This window comes from Emericellopsis atlantica (genome assembly GCF_019669845.1).
Source record: "Emericellopsis atlantica unplaced genomic scaffold F5Z01scaffold_18, whole genome shotgun sequence".
Lineage (NCBI taxonomy): Eukaryota > Fungi > Ascomycota > Sordariomycetes > Hypocreales > Bionectriaceae > Emericellopsis > Emericellopsis atlantica.
Genome location: NW_025764720.1, coordinates 276 through 19709, shown reverse-complemented (window position 1 = coordinate 19709; position 19434 = coordinate 276). Strand labels below are relative to the sequence as shown.

The 19434-nt window shown below is 52.3% G+C and overlaps 7 protein-coding genes across 7 annotated transcripts; 5 read left to right on the top strand and 2 right to left on the bottom strand.

Annotated features, from left to right (window-relative positions):
- The first annotated feature begins 995 nt into the window (after positions 1–995).
- On the top strand, positions 996–1893 carry F5Z01DRAFT_168148 (uncharacterized protein). The gene is made up of 2 exons (XM_046257861.1): positions 996–1292; positions 1348–1893. The coding sequence occupies exons 1-2, from the start codon at positions 1118–1120 to the stop codon at positions 1518–1520; spliced, it is 348 nt and encodes a 115-aa protein (XP_046116847.1). The 5' UTR covers positions 996–1117; the 3' UTR covers positions 1521–1893.
- On the top strand, positions 1876–4694 carry F5Z01DRAFT_751373 (putative aconitase; the record flags this gene model as incomplete). Its single annotated transcript, XM_046267044.1, has 4 exons — positions 1876–2333; positions 2393–2955; positions 3018–3667; positions 3717–4694. Exons 1-4 carry the CDS (start codon positions 2152–2154, stop codon positions 4692–4694), a joined length of 2373 nt encoding a protein of 790 aa, XP_046116846.1. The 5' UTR covers positions 1876–2151.
- Positions 4695–5475: 781 nt separating this feature from the next.
- On the bottom strand, positions 5476–6202 carry F5Z01DRAFT_637677 (putative cyclophilin; the record flags this gene model as incomplete). Its single annotated transcript, XM_046262303.1, has 4 exons — positions 5476–5650; positions 5713–5819; positions 5938–6107; positions 6166–6202. 4 exons carry the CDS (start codon positions 6200–6202, stop codon positions 5476–5478), a joined length of 489 nt encoding a protein of 162 aa, XP_046116845.1.
- Positions 6203–9210: 3008 nt separating this feature from the next.
- On the top strand, positions 9211–11505 carry F5Z01DRAFT_168049 (phosphate transporter). Its single transcript, XM_046257860.1, has 4 exons — positions 9211–9474; positions 9560–9633; positions 9741–11219; positions 11281–11505. Exons 1-4 carry the CDS (start codon positions 9396–9398, stop codon positions 11350–11352), a joined length of 1704 nt encoding a protein of 567 aa, XP_046116844.1. The 5' UTR covers positions 9211–9395; the 3' UTR covers positions 11353–11505.
- A 152-nt stretch (positions 11506–11657) lies between these two features.
- F5Z01DRAFT_682176 (uncharacterized protein) lies at positions 11658–12731 on the bottom strand (the record flags this gene model as incomplete). The annotated part of the gene is made up of 2 exons (XM_046265745.1): positions 11658–12212; positions 12297–12731. The coding sequence occupies 2 exons, from the start codon at positions 12729–12731 to the stop codon at positions 11658–11660; spliced, it is 990 nt and encodes a 329-aa protein (XP_046116843.1).
- Positions 12732–13467: 736 nt separating this feature from the next.
- Positions 13468–14575, top strand: F5Z01DRAFT_743935 (uncharacterized protein). The gene has a single exon (XM_046266908.1). It carries the CDS (start codon positions 13609–13611, stop codon positions 14509–14511), a length of 903 nt encoding a protein of 300 aa, XP_046116842.1. The 5' UTR covers positions 13468–13608; the 3' UTR covers positions 14512–14575.
- Positions 14576–16436: 1861 nt separating this feature from the next.
- F5Z01DRAFT_688976 (uncharacterized protein) lies at positions 16437–19008 on the top strand (the record flags this gene model as incomplete). Its single annotated transcript, XM_046266063.1, has 8 exons — positions 16437–16943; positions 17003–17179; positions 17269–18415; positions 18452–18653; positions 18690–18758; positions 18783–18851; positions 18893–18961; positions 18992–19008. The coding sequence occupies exons 1-8, from the start codon at positions 16456–16458 to the stop codon at positions 19006–19008; spliced, it is 2238 nt and encodes a 745-aa protein (XP_046116841.1). The 5' UTR covers positions 16437–16455.
- Between the last annotated feature and the right edge of the window lie 426 nt (positions 19009–19434).

The window sequence follows — 19434 nt, the reverse complement described above, 5'->3', positions numbered from 1 at the left end:
TGGATTTGCTTGGACGTATGTGGTGCTGAAAGAAATGCCACGAGACTCCTCGGAGCTGGCGAGCAAAAAAAAAAACAGCCATTGCCCGTTGTTGACCAGAGAACGACGCCTTCGATGCTTCTCGGTGCGATACAAGCCGATTTTACACACCGATATACCTACATTCGCCTGTATTCCGCGAACTCTAATTGATGAATGGGAACCAAAGTTGCTTGTGGCGACAAAGTGTCGTAGGAATAACTTCTACCGTGTACGGGGGTATGGAGATCAACTAAGCCGGTTGTCGTCGACCGTCTGCCGTTGTATATCCCTTCTGACACTCGTTAGCAATATTGTGCCCGGTGAAAATAACGGCAACCCAGTTTTGCCCAGCTTTTGGTTCTTTGCACAAATCAGAGTTTCACAAGGAGCCATCTTCTCAAGGCCCCTCCATTAGAAAAAATAGAAAAAGCTCAGTGCGCAGGTGGTGAGTCGTCAGCATCAGTAGTGCAAGAGCCAACAGTGCGTTTGTATCGATCATACGATTAATCGGCTAACATAGGAGACAAATCACAAGTGCCACACTGAATCAAGGCAAAGGCGTCAGGAGTCGTGACCTTTTTTTCAAGTGTCACCCCTGAGCGACATGACAGCCTTCGTTTTCCCGCCAACCCCGCCCGAGGGTTGTTGACATGGTCGCAATTACATCCATCTGGCACTTCTCCTCATGCTTCATTAACATAAGAAAGCCGACAATGCCATTCTGTCAGGTAGTATGTTGGATGTTCATGGGTCTCGTGGTGAGAAAAGCAAGGTTTGGAGGCTGGCCAGTGTGCATGTGACTGGCACATGTACACAGACTGTCAAGTCCTACATTGACAGCGATAGCAACACTCACAATTCCCGGTTTGTGATGAATAAAATTCGTGCTCCATGCCTACATCGTTCAACAGGCAGCCTAAATGTCTTGAATGAAGAGCCAGTCCCTGTGTATAAATAGTCGGGATCCTTCCACACCAAAGGGACCCTGACAAAGACAGCCAAACCAGCCAAGACAACCAGCCAACAAGAAAACCAACCAAGAAAAGCCAACCAACAATCTCTTCTCTCACTATCCGCAACACCTTATTCTACCAACATGAAGTTTTTCGCACTTCTCTTCGTCGCCGCTGCTGCCATTGCGGCCCCTGGCGCAACCAACCAGGACCAGAATCAAGACCTGGCCCCCTATGTCCCCTGCCCTGGTCCTATTCAAGACACGCCCCTGTGCTGTGGGGATGTTATTGATGGCTTCAGCTTTCAGTGCCAATCCCGTGAGTACCCTTTGAAAGTTCATCTTTAATAGACCCGGGCCTGACTACTCGATAGCACCCACGCCGCCTGCCAGTGCCACCGATTTCACGGCCGTTTGCGCCGCGATCTTGCCTCTTGCCAAGCGACCTCGTTGCTGCTCATTCCGAATCGGCGGTCTGGGAGTCATCTGTGTCAATCCCATCGGCGTCTTCGCCCTGGAAGGAGAAGATGATGCGCCTCGGGGCTAGATGGGCTGACAGCAAATCCATTTTGAATTGATTGAACGTTGGGTTGCCCAAGTTCTCTTCACGATGGTGCGTGTTAGCACAGCACATGAATGAATAGGGGAAGGAGCTCGATGGTATTTTTTTGGGAGAAACAACGAGCCTCAGTCTAAGATATCCCCTATCCAATTGTTTTTCTCATACTTTCACGCAATTGCAAAGGCTACTGAAGTTTCTAAGCAAGCAAAAGCCAGACGCAGGGTAGCCACTATCCGCGAGGGCACAGACAATGAATAGAGGGTTGGACTTCAGCGTTAGCATTTATTACAACAGTCGCTACAGATCAATAAATCACTGCTTAAGCCTTGCTGAGATTTTTGTGCTCCTAGAACACCATATAAACAAAAAAGTTTTATTACACACAGTTAATTATTCTCCACGATGCGGATGGACATTCCCGGTAACCCGAGAGCCGATGCCGAAACCGCCTCGGTTTCCGTCGGGTCGGCCTTGGCAGGGCCCGCATCAAATTGGATCTAATTTCACACGCTGATGTGCAATCCGCCCTGCGTGAATGGTCAAACAGTCAGATTCTCTGTGATACGTCTGTCGACGATCGGGGCTCTGCACATCCTCGCGGTGGCTTACTGGACAGATGTCGAGTTCCATGATCATGTTTCGGGCATGTCGACCGCGTCGACAACACGCTCAGCCCATTCGAAAGTTTGCGACGGTAACCAGCATTCAGAGCGGGCGGGCACCTCTCAGTCGCTTTGAACCCAACGACAGTGTTGACTATATGGCCTTTGCCAAATATGTGCCGAACCTGCGTAAGATGTGAGAAGAAGGATCTGTTGGCTTTGCCGGGGTGCGCGCGCTGCTAATTCCTCCTGAAGCCTCGGTCGTCCCCTGACGTATGCAGAGAAAGTGCTTCTCACCCACCTTGACGGCGAACATGGCGAGAAGATCACAAGAGGCTCTACGCAGCTCAAGCTCAAGCCTCGACGGATAGCGTGCCAGGATGCGACTGCGCAAATGGCTATCATCCAGTTCATGTCGGCTGGACTCGACAAGACGGCAGTTCCCACGACAGTGCATTGCGATCATCTCATCGTGGGCCGAGACGGCAGCGAGAACGACCTTGCGGGCGCCCTGACAAGCCATGGCGAGGTGTATGAGTTCTTGTCGAGTGCGTGTCAGAGATATAACATGGGCTTCTGGAAGCCGAATGCCGGTATTATCCATCAGATCGTCCTCGAGAATTATGCCTATCCAGGGGGCATGCTTATTGGCACCGACTCGCACACGCCCAATGCCGGGGGGATGGGTATGATTGCCATTGGGGTTGGCGGCGCAGACGCAGTAGATGTCATGTCGGGACTGCCACTAGAGATCACAGCCCCTAATGTCATCGGCGTGAAATTGACTGGGCAGCTGAGTGGGTGGGCCAGTCCAAAAGGTAAGCAACCTGCAGCAGATTGCTTGCGCATTTCAGACCTTCTGACCATATTGCGTTTCTAGATGTCATCAACAAAGTTGCAGGCGTATTGGGCGTAAAAGGAGGAACGGGGAGTATCATCGAATACTTCGGTCCTGGCGCCGCCAGCATCTCGGCGACAGGTATGGCCACCATTACCAACATGGGTGCCGAAACAGGGGCGACCACGTCCATCTTTCCCTACTCGGACCGCATGGCGTCGTATTTGAGGGCAACGCGACGACCAGAACTAGCCGATGCACTGCATGTGGCCAAGGGTGAGCTACAAGCAGACGAGGGTGCTGAGTACGACCACGTCATTGAGATTGACCTGTCTTCACTCGAGCCGCATATCAATGGGCCATTCACCCCGGACCTTTCGACACCGCTATCGCGTTTCGGTGATGCAGTGCGCGAGAACCAATGGCCAGAGAAACTCACTGCTGGTCTGATTGGGTCATGCACCAACTCGTCCTTTGAAGATCTGTCTCGAGCAGCCAGCCTGGCCCGCCAGGCTCTAAAAGCGGGCCTCAAACCCCAAATGCCCCTGTTTCTCTCCCCGGGCAGCGAACAGACCGCCCAGACTTTGAAGCGAGAGGGTGTCGTTGATGTCTTTGATCGCTTGGGCAGTAAAGTCCTGTCGAATGCCTGCGGGCCGTGCTGCGGAGCTTGGGATAGAACTGACATGGAGAAGGTGAAGCCGCTGATCGTAGTTATTGAACGAACGCTGACCGCTCGGAAAGGGCACAAAGAATTCCATTCTGGCCTCTTACAACAGGAACTTCACGGGTCGTCTCGACGGCAATCCTGCCACACATGCCTTCATCTCATCGCCTGAGATGGTCATGGCCAAAGTCTTCTCCAATGACCTCGCCTTCAATCCGACCAAAGACAGCATCAAGCTAGAATCGGGAGCGGAATTTCTTTTCCAACCACCCGAGGGCGATTCACTGCCGCATGGTCTTTATGAAGAGACAGACCACGTATACGACGCGTCGTCGACTGATGCTGAGGTTCGCCAGGCTGTGACTGTACAGATCTCCCCGGAATCTCAGCGCCTGCAAAGACTTGCTCCCTTCGCTCCATGGTCAGGTCAAGACTTCCTTGACTGTCCAATTTTGATCAAGACGGTGGGCAAGTGCACCACCGACCATATCACCACCGCAGGGCCGTGGATGCGCTTCCGTGGCCACCTCGAGAACATCTCCAACAACACTCTGATAGGCGCCATCAACGCGGACAACAATGAGGCCAACAAGGTGGTCAACCAAGTGACAGGCGAGCTGAGCGGAGTCCCGGACGCTGCCCGCGACTACCAGAGCCGAGGTCTGCCTTGGGTTGTGGTGGCTGACCACAATTACGGAGAAGGGTCGTCGCGCGAGCATGCCGCACTGCAGCCTCGCTATCTTGGCGGCGTCGCTATCATTGCACGCTCGTTCGCGCGCATCCATGAAGCCAATCTCAAGAAGCAGGGCATGCTCGCCTTGACCTTTGCTGAACCGGCAGCTTACGACAAGATCAAGCCATCTGACCGAGTCAGTATTGTCGGGTTGAACGGTCTGGCCCCTAAGCAGCCAATTCGTCTTGAGATCACGCAGAAAGATGGAACGCGTTGGGCAGCCGAAGCAAAGCACACATTGACCGATGAGCAGGTTGAGTTCTTCAAGGCGGGAAGCGCACTCAACCTCATGGCGAGTCGCATTGGGGTCTCGTCTAAATAGTATCTGCTTATGTGAGCTCGTCGAGGGGGGCAATAGAAGTGGGTGGTTGGTGATCGCACAGACAATGTTGCTACAGCTCCAAAGTCACCCGAGAGTGAAGTGTTTCAAACCAGCATTTCTTTGGGGCCAGGGTCGAGACAATCAGCCACCTTACCTTGCATTCATAATAGGACAAAATCCAAGGTACCAAATTCGCCACGCGTCCCAGGTTCAATCCTAGCTCCACGCGCTAGGCACTTGCCGTTCCCAGAATTGTCGCTTCCACAGCCACTAGAAGCGATCACGGCAGCTTGCCTCGCGAATGCGGCAGCGAAGCAGGACCCTGGAATCTGGGCTGCCCTTGTACCCCACCCATACACAAGGGACCAAAGTCAGACAGGTCACAAGTTACCGAGCAGGTTTGCTTCCTTCAAGGGCAGGGAAGCGCTAGATCAAAGACAATTGGTTCGTTACCAAACAGCCAGTACTGTTTCACTTTCCCGAGCATCCAAAACTTTCATACATTGTCTACGAGTCGTGGGCGTGAGGCAATTGAAAGAAAGTACGACGTAGTCACAACTCTTGCGGGCCATGGCTGGTCGCTGGGAGACAAAGACACAATAGTGTAGTCAGCACAGACGTTTGAATTTTGAGAGAATTGCAGGAAACATGCGACCTGTACACTAAATGAATAGTCCAAGTCCGCACTGGTTTCGCTCCAATCTATGCCTGAGCTTCTCATCATATCCTTTTTGTTGTTGACGAACACACCAAGTCCGGCCGACTATGGTCACACTGTGATTTAGACAGTGCCAGACTTGTCAATGGTGACCTTCTTCTTGGTCTTGCCGCTGCCGGTGCCAAAGGTCTCGACCTTCTTGACAATGTCCATGCCGTTGACGACCTCGCCGAAGACGACGTGCTTGCCATCGAGCCAAGAGGTGACGACCGTGGTGATGAAGAACTGGGATCCGTTGCTGTTGTGAAGCGAGGATGTTAGCGACATTCGAAAGCTTGCATGAGTGGGGCAAATGCGTACGTGTTGGGTCCAGCGTTGGCCATGGAGAGCAGACCAGGCTTGGTGTGCTTCAGCTGGAAGTTCTCATCGGCGAACTTCTCACCGTAGATGGACTTGCCACCAGTGCCCTGAGATCATGTTAGCCTGTGTGCTTGTTCCAATGGCCGCAGGCGGCGCGTCAGGGTCCCGGCTCGCAATGGCGTCATGACACGCAGCCAGCTCAGCTCAGCTCAGCTCGGCACGTACGTTGTGGTTGGTGAAGTCACCACCCTGGAGCATGAAGTCGGGGATGACACGGTGGAAGGAAGAGCCAGCGTAGCCGTAACCCTTCTCGCCGGTGGCGAGGGCGCGGAAGTTGGCGGTGGTCTTGGGGACGACGTCGTCGTAGAGCTTGAACTCGACGCGGCCAAGAGGCGCTACGAGGCAATGCGTTAGCTACAGGCCATTGGAGATTCAATTGCGCAGGGGACATACCGCCGTCGGCAGAGATATCGAAGAAAACGTTGCTCATGTTTGCGGTTGAGGTAGTTGTGTGATTTGAGGAAGTTTGGAAGCTTGGAAAATGAAATTGAAGGAGGGGGCAAGGCCGCGACGGAGCTCTCAATGACGAGAGAGGGGCTCGTTCAATCAGGCGAGCGCTTGGCGCGGGGCTGGTGGGGCAACCGGCGAAACGATTTCCCTGAGTATCCGAGCGTCGTACAGAGGGGGCTGGCCCTGGCAACACGACCGCGATGACGAACTCATTAACGCATCAATCAACTGGAGCTGGAGCTGTCAAGACACGCGTGCCGCTTGTGAAGCAGCACAAGCAAGCTTGGGGAGACGGCGCTGCTCTCTGGTCACTTCACTATGCTGTCACGGCCCAAAAACGACTGGACCTCCGAGACTGGCCTGCCTGTCGCTGACGACAGCGTCCCCGACTCCCATTCAAGTGAGCGGCTACGTGCTTGTGTAGCAAACGCTGGTAGGTTGCACATGCTGTGCTGTTCTCAGGTACTTGCGGCGCTTTTATATAACAAAAGGCAGTCATCGATGGCTTCTTGGCGTGTACATTCATTTTCTCTACTCCTCTTTCGTCGACTTTGAGGGGCTATGAGAGGCGTCGTCAGCCTGACTGACGACTGTCCTTACTTCTCGGTGTTCCAACTTCTAACTACCGTATGGTCGCAGCTTCATTAGACAGTACCGGACTAATACCACGAACCTCAATGATATATGTAACGCTGGTTTCGCTATCAGTCAATGCGATTAGAATAGTGATTCGCTCTTCCGAATAGCTATTTTGTAATGACCGATGCTCCTCACGTGCATGAATACCTAACGTTAATGCTCCCTACATCTCCATTCCGATGTGCCCCGCCTTTGCCCCGCGCCTTCGCGATCACAATCCACAACGACTTCACACGCTCCAATCGACCCCCAGAGCTTGCCATTATAATTTAATTTGCAGTACATAAATTGTTAACATCCCGGGACTTTTGAAAGAGTCAAGCCGGTAGATTTCGTGAATGCGAGCTCGCTGCTAGATATATGTCTGCACGTAAAATATTGCGCGCCGAAGCTCCGAATGCGGCTGCAAGCGGCATGTCCGTCCTATGACGGTGAAGAACCTGGATTACCCTAGAGAGGTATGAAGCTGAGTATTTATGAACACCGCCTCCTTGATATTAGGGTGAGAACTAAGTTTGAATTAGAAAAGAGCAGTGTAATAAATAGGCTAGGATGAGCTTTGCTTATTGCTACTTTGCCCCTGCTCTTATTGAGTTGGATCGCACTATGGCAGACTCTTGGGTGCCACTTGTTTGCATCTCGCGTGCATTGTACTAATAACCAAACTATCGTGGCGCAACGCGGATCAACATAGCGCAACCGCTTAAAACCTTCTTGGCCAACTCTGAAGACGCCATTGTCAAAGTCATGGATAACATTTACCAACACTTCACCGGGCTGGCCTACAGTCCGGCTGATCATGTCATGTACATGTAGTGTTACCCCCAGACCATGCGCGGTCTGGTTGCCATGGCTTGGACAGGACTTCTACCGTAGGTTGAAGACGAGCGACCGCGTCATTTTACTCTTTAGCGCAGCATTGGTGGCTCTCACACTCCAGCAAACCCATCTCCGGCTTACTTTGGTTTACATATCCTCGTCCCGTCTGCCACTAGTTGTCGATGCGTTCCGCGAGCCCTGGGCCGCAGGTTATTGTACACTCAAGGGGCTTTGTCGCCTCCGTACCACTCGTCGTTGGCCAAGAGAGGGAGTCTTAGATCGTTAAAGTTGCCTAAGGAAAATCGAGGGTGTAACTTAGGTGTTCTGATCAATGCCGGTTCGTGGAAGTCGGGAAATTTGTCCCACTTAATGTCCTAGTCCTCATAGTGCATGCTGTCGATGATGCGTCTACTGGTTGTGCGGCAGCAGAATCTCTACTAAAGACAACGACAGACCGGAAACATCTTCGCACCATCGCCGTACCAGTGACGAATCGTGAGCCTGTGACACCCAAGAGCTTCGTACAGCGTCCCCTTTCAGATATAGTTCAGAATGTCTGAGAGTAGCTAAAGAGGCGCTACCAGAAAAACGCCAGCTTCGCCAATCGGCGAGAGTCTTGATTAGGAAGTTAACAGAACGAGGGTTCAATTCGACAGATCTAGAGTGCTGTTACTGCAATGACCCTGAAAGAGTATGGCGCCGACGAAGACTGCGCGTGAGTTCATCGGCGTCCTGGATTCCTGGACCCCGAAATCTTCTTCGTCGAAAGCAAGGCGCCTGGTCCTAGTGTGCTATTCCCTCACTTATTGGTGCACGTGGTGTGCGCGCCAAACCAGTCCAGTGCGGGCTCGCAAGTCTGCTTCCTTTCAGCAATCATGATCTCCGTAAGCTCTCCGGCTTCGTTGTGGAGGCTATGATGGAGGCGGCTTGCAAAGCGATGTGAGGGTGTCCAGGCCGCGTTGGTATGTATGTAGAATCGTAGATACTAAAGACAACTGGTCCCTAGATTAGCGTTATTGAAAAGAAGAAATCGGGCCGCCATTGGTCTAGAATTATCGAGTTTTCGACAACCTTTTAGGTAAGGTTCTTCTTCTTCCTTGCCCAATATGGCACAGATGCGCCATGGCGAGGATGAACGCATACGGGCGCGTATGGGCTCCAATGCTCTCTGGTTGCCCACGTGCCATCCGCCGGTTAGGTCGGCACGGCTTGGGAGCCGCCCGGCCCCACACTCACGGCAATAACGGCAGCCTCGCTCGACGACATTCCTCACTATTTCCAACAAGAGTCCCCCATGATTATCTCTCCTGTGGCCCACGAAGCCAATGACACGCTGGACCCCCATGGTGCCCGGCGAGACGGCTTAGTCTGTCCCTAGGTTCGCTCCCACGTGCTTCGTAGGACGTCTTTGAGAGGCCTGGATTTTGATGCCATCTCGCCTCTCTCAGCCACCATGAATGTGTTTCGGGGATTCAGCCCACCATGGGCAAGATCCCATGTTGCAAAGCATCAATGAATGAGCGGATCGAAGGCGCGTCGAATTTTCTCTCAAATCTTGGCAAAATGAAAGGACGCCGTATAAAGGTCGTGCGAGGCTCTGATTGACGTTCTTGCATTTGGCTGGACCAAGTTGTGGCCTTTGCAGCGAATCAACCAAGGAATCGAAGAATCGAAGCTATCACCCATATCTTCCCTTCTACGACACGACCGACAAGATGGCGGGCACTATGCATGGCCTTGACTGGCTCTTTGCCATTGGAACCCTGTTCTTCCTGCTGTCCGCTTGGAGTCTCGGTAAGTGAGTGCCCTCTCAACGATTTGTTGAACCTCACAGCATCCTACGGAAGCCTGAGCTAATCATCATGGTATTACCATACAGGCGCCAACGATGTCGCGAACTCCTATGCCACCTCTGTCAGCTCCAAGTCTTTGACCTTGGTCCAGGCTGGATGTGTAAGTCATTCTCCCCCTCCCGTCTCCAACAACACCACATCCCCCCTTCACACGAAACAAAGCCTACCTGCGTCCTGAACCTTTCAACTAACCAGTCATGATCACAGCTCGCTGTCGTCACCGAATTCATCGGTGCCATCGCACTCGGACAAAAGGTCACCGCAACTATCCGCAAGGGTGTCTTCGACCTCGAGCCCTTCCTCGACTCTCCCGGTACCCTGATTCTTGCCATGGTCATTGCCGAGGCTGGCTCTGCTCTGTGGTTGACAGCCTGCACTCGCATGGGATTCCCAGTGTCGACAACCCAAAGTCTCGTGGGTGCCCTCGTCGGCGTCGGCATTGCTCTTGACCTCCAAGTCAAGTGGGGCTGGGAGAGCAACAGTGTCAGCCAGATTGCGGCTTCATGGGGCATCGCGCCACTCATCGGTGCTGGCTTCGGTGCTGTCATCATGCTGAGCATCCGCCTCCTCGTCCACGACCGCAAGAACCCCATGAAGATGGCCCTCTATGTTCTTCCATTCTACTATGCCCTGACCGCCGGTATCCTCTCCCTCTTCATCATCATGGATGGCGGTCATGGCATTCCCACTCCTGAGGAGATGGGCACTGGCAAGGTCTGTGGTATCATCCTGGGCGTCTTTGCCGGTGTGTGGATCATTTCAGCTGTCTTCTTCATTCCCTACTTCCATGCCAAGCTCGTCAAGGAGGACAGCCGTCTTCGGTTCTGGCATATCCCCATGGGCCCCCTCCTCTGGAAGGAAGGCTACAGCCTCTACTGGCCAGGCTCCTCCAATGCGCCTGTCACTGTCGACTACTACGCCACTGATTACATCAAGGACGACGACATGTCCCAGTCACACACGCGCCCCGAGTCCTCTGACGGAGCGCCCCAGAAGGGTCCGATGGAGAACCCAGCCGAGGAGAACAACGCTCGCGCTGTTAGCGACAACCCACAGACAGCCGTCGACGAGAAGCGACAAAAGTCTCTCGAAGCTATCGACCGATTGCCCTGGATGCACCCCAAGCGCCTGTATGCGACTGCCAAGCTCGTGGTCACCTACGGCATCACCCGCGATGTCATTCACCACCAGAGCAAGGGCTTGGAGGAGGTTCATGCCCGTGCCCCTCAATTCGACAACAAGGTTGAGCACCTCTGGACCACGGCCCAGGTTTGCTCTGCCATGATCATGTCCATCTCCCACGGTGCCAACGACGTGTCCAATGCCATCGGCCCCTTCACCACCGAGTACATGACCTGGAAGAGCGGTGTGACCAGTGCCAAGACGGACACACCCACCTGGATCAAGGCCGTCGGTGGTCTTACCCTCGGTGTTGGTTTCTGGACATTTGGCTACTTCATCATGCGCAACCTTGGCAACCGCATCACCAAGCACTCGCCCAGCCGTGGCTTTGCCATGGAGCTCGGAGCCGCTATCACCGTCCTTCTGGCTTCCAAGTACGGTCTGCCCGTTTCCACCACGCAGTGCATCACTGGAGGTGTTGTTGGTGTCGCCCTGGTCAACTGGGACCTCAAGTCTATCAACTGGAAGCAGCTTGGCAAGATCTTCCTTGGCTGGTGCTTGACTGTAAGTGATCCCCTGTTGGTGAATGATTTGGTCGACCGAGTTACTAACAGTCGCCTCACAGGTCCCTTGCGCCGGACTTGTGGCTGGTATTATCATGGGAATGGCGATCAATGTTCCTCAGTGGAACCACTAAGTGCAGGACTCAACCGGCCTTCAGCCTTGCAGAAGCACTTTTCAAGGAGGACTTTCACTGCCCCCAAATACCATTAGACAACTGTTTCGCGATAGTACCCCTCCCTTTCATTGTAATAGAATCCAGTCTTTTATATATTAATATCTTCGTGTCGCCAATAGCCGCTGCGTACTTTGGCCACACCCTGATCTCACGAGAACATGGAATCGATAGAGAGCCTTCCCCGCATTGAAGTTACACACCTTTCGTGAATGTCAACCGCAGTTGTGATAAAGTGACACATTGACGAACGCCATGTGCACCTCCTATTTGGCGTTGACTTTTGCCAGACTCCGTAGCACGCGCACAGCCCCCGGTGTCTCATACCAGGCAGCGTAGCTGTAGCCGACCGTGAGCAATGCCTCTTCCCGCGTCTTCTGGCTGTAAGGCCCACTTGGTCGCTGGAGCACACCGGCGTCGGGCTCTTCCACGAGAATCTTCCAAAAGTGCGGGTTGTGTTTTTGGACGGCCCCATACAGCGTTCTGATATGGCCCCGGATCTTGTCTGCTAGCTGCGCCGTCTCCGCGGGCTTGGAGAGCGGGAGATCAGATCGTGCGGCCATGATGCTGCCCACCAGCTGGCCACGGATGAGGTCTATGATCTCGGCAGGTACAGTGCCGCGGAGGGCAATTTCCGCGTTTTGCATGGCCTGCAGATGGAGCAGAATCCGGACTTTGATGAGCACAATGGCCACGACGTGACTGAGCTCCATCCAGTACTCGTTCAACCATGCCTCATCCGGGCTCTCGAACACGTCGGCATTCTTGATGTCGAGGTAGGGCAGGCTCATGTCCCCGTGGTCATAGTGCATATCCTTATTCTTAATGGTGTGTCATTTGATAAAGTCGTATGCGTCCTGGTCACGGCCCAGGCGGATGTACAGACTGGGGACTAGCTGGCGCACGCCCATATTGTCGGAGCGGTTCAGGCGCAGCATGTCAAGAAGATGATCGAGCGCAGTCTGGACTACATCGACGGGACCGCCCGCAGTACCGTAGCTGAGCAGCAGCGCGTCAACGAGCCCGTACCGCGCACGCATGTACGGTCTTGTCTCGAGGATGCCCCAGAAGCGGCCGACCTGGGTTTCAAACACCCTCTCAGGCGTGAGGATGTCGCCACGCATGTCTCGCAGCTTTTCGTATTCACGTTCGTAGTGTGAACGAGCCTTTTTGATGACCTTGCACGGCATTTTGTGGTCGTCACGGTCTGCGGCCTGGCATTCGCGGCCACAGTAGTAGACGGCCTGGCAGGCGGCGCATCGCATCACGTCGCCCTGGCGATGGCAAAGCTCGCAGGCCCGCGGCGCGAGGCCATCGAGCTTGTCGACTTCGGCGTTCATGATGAGTGGCATCTCGGCAACTCTGTGGTGACTGATTGTCAAATGACAACAAAGGCGAGTGAGTAAAGCGGGACAGGGCGCGGGTGAAGCGGGAAGACGCGTCCTAAAAGTTGTGCTCTCCCAAGGCGGGGCAGGCAATGGATGTGAGCCTATTGGCTGATGAGTCAGTTGACAGTCGTGATCATTAAGTTGGTGTTTGTATCTTGCTTGTATACGGTCGCATTGAATAGAACACTGGATCAATGCACTCAATGAAGACCATTGTAGCGACACGAGGTAGTCCACTCAAGGGAACATAACAGTTCTGGCTGATATGACTGACGCCGGCTTGTCGTCTGAGCCTCGCCGGGTTAACAAAAGTCAGTGATAGTAGGGGACCTAGTGCAGGTTCTGAATAGGCTACGTATTCCTCGTTGCAAATTCATGTCGTGAGATATAACGTCTGTGGCCTGACTGCCTAGAACGCACACCCCGTAGATTTGCTTCAAGGTCTCGATTTATTAGGAGGCTCCATAAAAGAATCCTACAGGATCAATCAATGTCCAGGACTTGCAGGATCACAGCCTTCCAAATACAACACAAGCATGGTCCAGCGAGATCTTCATGTTATAGCTATAGAACAATAAGTTAAGACCGGAGTTAAGACCGGACATAATGATCAGAGTTCTGATACACTTCGCACAGACAAGGTGAAGCCACAAGACAAAAACAAAGTCGGATTTAAGGCCGGACATAGTATAAGTATACACTTACTCAGTATTGATATAAAGGACCTACAAGACAGTAAGTCAGGATATAATAAGTCCAATACTGAAAATCCCCGGTCTCCTGGCCCTATTCACTTGCCTGCATCTCCACGGTCTTCTTCAGAATCAACATGTCGGCCATGGATCCTTCCTTACGCGACACCAACTGGCCTGCCGTGGCTAGCTACGTCTCGGCGCGCAAGGATACTTACCCTTTCATCAATCCCGCCAAAGCCGACCTGTCAGGCAAGTCTGTCTTGATCACGGGCGCCTCCAAGGGCATTGGCAAGGCGACCGCGATTAGCTTTGCCGTTGCGGGCTGCTCGAAAATCCTCATTGTCGCTCGTTCTGACATGGCCGACGTCGAGGCAGCTGTCAGGGAAGCCGCCAAGAAGGCAAATCGACCCCAACCACTGGTGCATTCCATAAAGGTCGACATAACGTCAGATGACTCGGTGCGAGCGGCCTCAGAGGCCGCTGCAGACATGCTCGGCGGTAGTCTCGACATTTTGATCAACAATGCCGGCTATCTGGAGCAGTGGAAACCAATCACCGAGTCTAAGCCAAGTGAGTGGTGGTGGACCTGGGAGGTCAACATCAAAGGCACCTATCTCGTTGCCCACTACTTTGTGCCTCTGCTGCTCAAATCAACAACCAAGACACTCATCAACGTCACCAGTGGCGGTGCCCATGTCATGTTCCCTGGCGCTTCAGGCTATCAGACGAGCAAGTTTGCTCTTTGTCGCCTGACAGAGTTCATAGACAAGGAATATTATCAGCAGGGCCTGATCGCCATTTCTGTCCACCCCGGTGGCATCAAAACCGAGTTAGCAATGAACATGCCCCCAGACAGGCATGATGTTCTGACCGACACGCCGGAGCTGGCAGCCGACACTCTGGTCTGGCTCTCTCGTGAGCGACGGGACTGGCTCTCCGGCAGGTTCGCCTCTGTGAGTTGGGACATGGAGGAACTGGAGCAGAAGAAGCAAGACATACTTCAACGGAATTTGTTCAAGTTTCGCGTCCTGATTTGAGTTTGACGGCATGTACGTTGAGATTCCGGTTTCCTATCTATCTAGGAAACAGCGTCGGGGAGGGTTGGTAGTTTGACACGGATGGGATGACTTTATAGACTTGGGTGATCCTACTCTAATGCCTATTATTCTAACTCTTAGATCAAGGCCAGACTCACTCCCACCTTGCATTTCCACCATCCTTTCGTCCAGCCTGATCAGCATGTGTTTCATTCCGTCCAGTATGACCTCTGGCAGCCTCAGCCCAAGTTATGTATGATTGTCTGTTATGGCTCAATCTATTGGATCAAGAAGGGAAAGAAGTACGTCGCCCCCAGCTGGCAGCGTCTGGGTGATTCTTGAAACCCTCACACCACGCCTAGGTCAGTACAAAACCCACATTCCCTGTTATGCTGCTCCCATCTATGGCGCAAATTGCATGGTATACGGCGGCCCCAGGGAGATCAATATGTGATGAGGATATGTGTACTTGTACGTCCGGGCCGGTGGTCGACGTTCTTGTGTGACATTTGAAATTAGACTGCTTGCGTAACTTTCTCATGCGCTAGGAACAAGCATGGCGCAAAGGATATTACAGCTTCATGAGCAATTGGACGCTCGCATCAAATCAGTTACCCTTCGGGAGGCGACCAGGTAAGACCTGCTCGGTACGCGGGTTCTTGGGTGGAGAATTGTCGTCGCTCATAAATGTACTTACTCAATACTCATAGACCGGCCAGGAGTCTGGACAATCCACAGGCTACCACTTGCTGATGAGACTGTACCAGCCTGTCAGACACCAATGCAGGATCGTGTGACCGGTACTCCGTACCCTTGAGATCTTGACGCCTTGCGCCTTGTGGCTAACATGAAATCAGCGCGTGCAGAAAGTCACGGCACAGGATACATCCAGAAATCTGTACAAGCCTGCGGAACTGAGACTTCCCCGAAACCCTCAAATATTAATGGGGTTAGCCTGAATCCCTACGTTGTGCAACGGCTCCGTCAATAGGTGATCACAGCGACGGAGCAGCCGTCACAGGCATTGTGCACCCCTTCACCCTTCGCAGCGTTTCCGTTTCCGACACTCTGGCACGACCCTTCTGTTACGACCTGGTCCCTCGTAACCCCCTATAAGCAGCTATTACGCCTGTATTGATCGCTCGTCATTCGATCAATGCCTGATCTTTTGCCCATGGCGCAACGGTTAGGCGTAACCGTTACACCTTCCCACAACGGAAACGGTGAGTGAACAGAAAGCAGCAATCCGGCCAATCGGAGCCGAGGTCGTGATATCGCCGTCGACGTTTTGGGAGCATATCATCCGACCGAAATTGCGAACCAGTGTAGAGGAGAGTGCCAACGCTCGGGTTGGAATATGGATTCATCTGGAGGCGTCGTTCTGCAGGGCCAATCAGTTCCCGATACGGTAAGCAGGACCGACAATACAGTAGATTAAGTTAAGATTTTCAAATCCTGCTTCTCATAGGACGTCGGCCCTTTGCAGATCCTAGGGCTGAACATCCTTGTCGCAAGAAATAAGCAAACGCCCCCGAGGACCAATCCATATTCCCCCATCCATCGACTTTGTGATATCCCGTCTCACCGGATTGCAGCCTTGCGACATGCTGCGCCTCGATGTAGCTTATTTATACATGAGAAGTGTAACGTTACTCGCCAAGACTCAAGAGTGGCTCGAAGCGCGCGGCAAAGGGGCACAGGATCCCTTACTTTCTCACGCAGATAGAATGAAGATGCGGTTCAAAAAATGCCCGAGACAGCCACCGAAATCACATATCCTCGCGCCACATCCCTAACGTCGAGGACGTAACGATATGTGATCTGACGCGACCAACGTGGCTGCACGGCGCTCAGGGCCGACATGACAGCGACCAAGATATTAATCCTTTACTTTCATCCACTACATTATATGCTGGAGCAACAGAACTCGATCTTCTTCAGACAATGACGCGAGATCACCCAGCAAGCAGTCAGTTGACCAGCGTTCCGAAGCTTCGCGGTTCGTCAAACAAAACGAGACAATATCTCCTCGAACGTCTATTGACACGAAGTCCGGAAAAACGAACTAAGTGCACATCTTGGAAACCTCGATCTCTGAGCTGGCCATTTTTTGCCATACTTGTTCTCATAACGCTGCTGATTGCTGGGGCTATTAGGCATCTGGCTCAGCGAAGTCAAAAACATGGCGGCCTAGCTATATCCGCGTCCATTGAAGACATCCCTAAAATCGCAGAATGGAGCCAACTATATGCGCCTACTGTTGTCGCTGTGTTGTATGGATTGATATGGAGCTGGTTCGATCTCGACTCGCAGAGAATGCAGCCGTGGTTTGAACTATTCAAAGCCAATGGCGCCGGTGTTGCTTTTGGCTTCTTCGAGCATTATCCGCGCAATATCTTGGCCTTGACACCGATCAAGGCTCTTCGGCATGGGTAAGATCGGCTTCACGTCAAATCTGAGTCCTGCAATAGCATTAACATGCGCTTAACAGACATTGGCCAGTCTTCATCTCTAGTTTGAGTACAAGCCTCGTTATGTGGGCTATGGTTCCCTTGCAAAGCGCCATATTCTCCATCCAGTCAAGAAACCAAATGACTGGGATCCTTTTAAACAAGCAGTCCAAGTTAGCTGAGCTACCTGACCAGCTTAGTATCCTGAATGTAGACACGTGAGGACCGAACTATTACACGACATGGTTGAATCTGTCGTACCCTCCCTTCACCACACACGATTACGCAATAGCACTATTTTACGCAGACGAGGACGACTTCGCGGAAACAAAATCACAGGGGAAACAGTACGTCTTTCGTCTGAGATCTTCTGCTCTCCTGCGAAAGTGTCTCGCGCCACCTTTGATAGAATCATCAACAGCACCAACGTCGGCAAATCCGCACACTTTATCCTTAACGACAAAGGCTGCAACGCCACTGTGTATCCCCGTTCCTCTATTCTCGGACAGACTGCAGGGTTGCAAGGCCAGACCTCTGAATATGACATGTTCTATTGGGGTTCGTATTCGTCCGACAACTTCCACAGCTTGGAACCTACTGATGGCGGCTGGCGATGGGACTTGGCGTCATTAGAGTGTCCGGATGTGAAGCACCAGTTTGTCGCCGCGTGGGATCGCCAAAAAAAGTCAGATGATCCCAGTATTACCTTGGAGCATGACTTGAGCGCGATCTGGTGCGCCACTAGCTACTGGAAGCAGCAAGTCCGAGCCACAGTCAGTGCCGATAAATTCCAGCTTCTGCTGGACAACATCGTGGAACTGAAGCCACGTGAGAGGCTTAGTCCCAAGGAGCTCAACAGCTCAGCTTATGAGACATTCTTCAGGGGTGACACGATTGCAAAAGCGACACCAGACTGGACTATCACAAATTTCCAGAATCATGACGGTTGGATACTCGATTTGATTCACCAGAGACTTTCTCGGATAATACAAGGACCCGCTGAATATGCACTCGCGGTCGACCACTTGGATATTGAGCAATATTCTGATGTCGACGTGCTGACCAATGCTTACAGCCAAGCATGGAAGAGGCATTTCGCGCTCACAGCCAGCCAACTCTTCCGCAACATGTCAGCCGAGACTGAGGCGGTCATAGCTATTGAACAGCGCAGGGCCGCCATCGTGGTTAGCCGTCCATTAGCACTGACTGTTGAGAGTCTTCTCTTTCTCGTGGCCCTTTTGACAGTGGCCCTAGCGTGGTTATGCTATGCAAGCCCCAGTCACCTACGATTGAATCCTTGCTCAATTTCCAGGATCAGCCGAATAGTGTCAAAAAGCCCCGATGTCAGAAGCTTGTTTAACTCAACCGGCACTTTGCGCACGAAAGAGTTAATCGAGAGTTTCCAGGTTAAGCGATTCGCGCTAAGGAGGAATGATTATAGGGGCAAAAACAGGGTTAGGCTATTAGGTTAGGGCTAGAAAATCTCATAGAATTTCGCCCCTAGGGGTGAAAGTGGCCGTGAGCCTGCGTGCCTGCGCCTAGGGGCGAAAGTAGCTATAAGCCTACGTGCCTGCGCTACTTATACTTTCGCCCCTAAGGGTGAAAGTAGCTATAAGCCTACGTGCCTGTGCCTAGGGGCGAAAGTAGCCGTAAGCCTACGTGCCTACGCTACTTATACTTTCGCCCCTAGGGGTAAAAGTAGCTATAAGCCTATATACCTGCGCCTAGGGGCGAAAGTAGCTATAAGCCTATATGCTTATATTACTTATACTTTCGCCCCTAGGGGTAAAAGTAGCCGTAAGCTTACGTGCCTACGCCTAGGGGCGAAAGTAGCTATAAGCTTACGTGCTTACGCTACTTATACTTTCGCCCCTAGGGGTAAAAATAGCCGTGAGCTTACGTGCTTACGCTACTTATACTTTCGCCCCTAGGGGTAAAAGTAGCTATAAGCCTACGTGCCTACGCTACTTATATTTTCGCCCCTAGGGGTAAAAAAGGCCGTAAGCCTACCTTACTTACTCTCGCCCTAGTCTTTACCCGACGCTAACTTACTAATCTTACTATATCCTTCCGCCTCTTAAAGTAAAAAGTAGAAACTACCGACTGGCTTCCCTTTCTATTCTATTCCTTACTCCCTTCGCCCTCTACTCTATATAAACTATTTCTAACTCTTATACCGCGTATTACTCGCTCTCCCCGCTATAAAGCGCTTAATTAATATTCCCCCTAAGCCTTAGCGGCCGGCTAAGGCAGCCCGTATAATCGATAAACTACGGGCTACCGTATATACTATAGAGTCGGTGCGTTAATAAGCGCGTGCTTACTTACTCGCTATTATATAATTACTAGTCGATTTACTCTAGACGGAATAGCGCTCTAGCTAGAACCGCCCCCTCGATTATACCTATATCTAGGACTTATATAAGGTATTCGAGAAAGGTAGCGTAGCCCGCGACTTAGTAAAGAACTACTT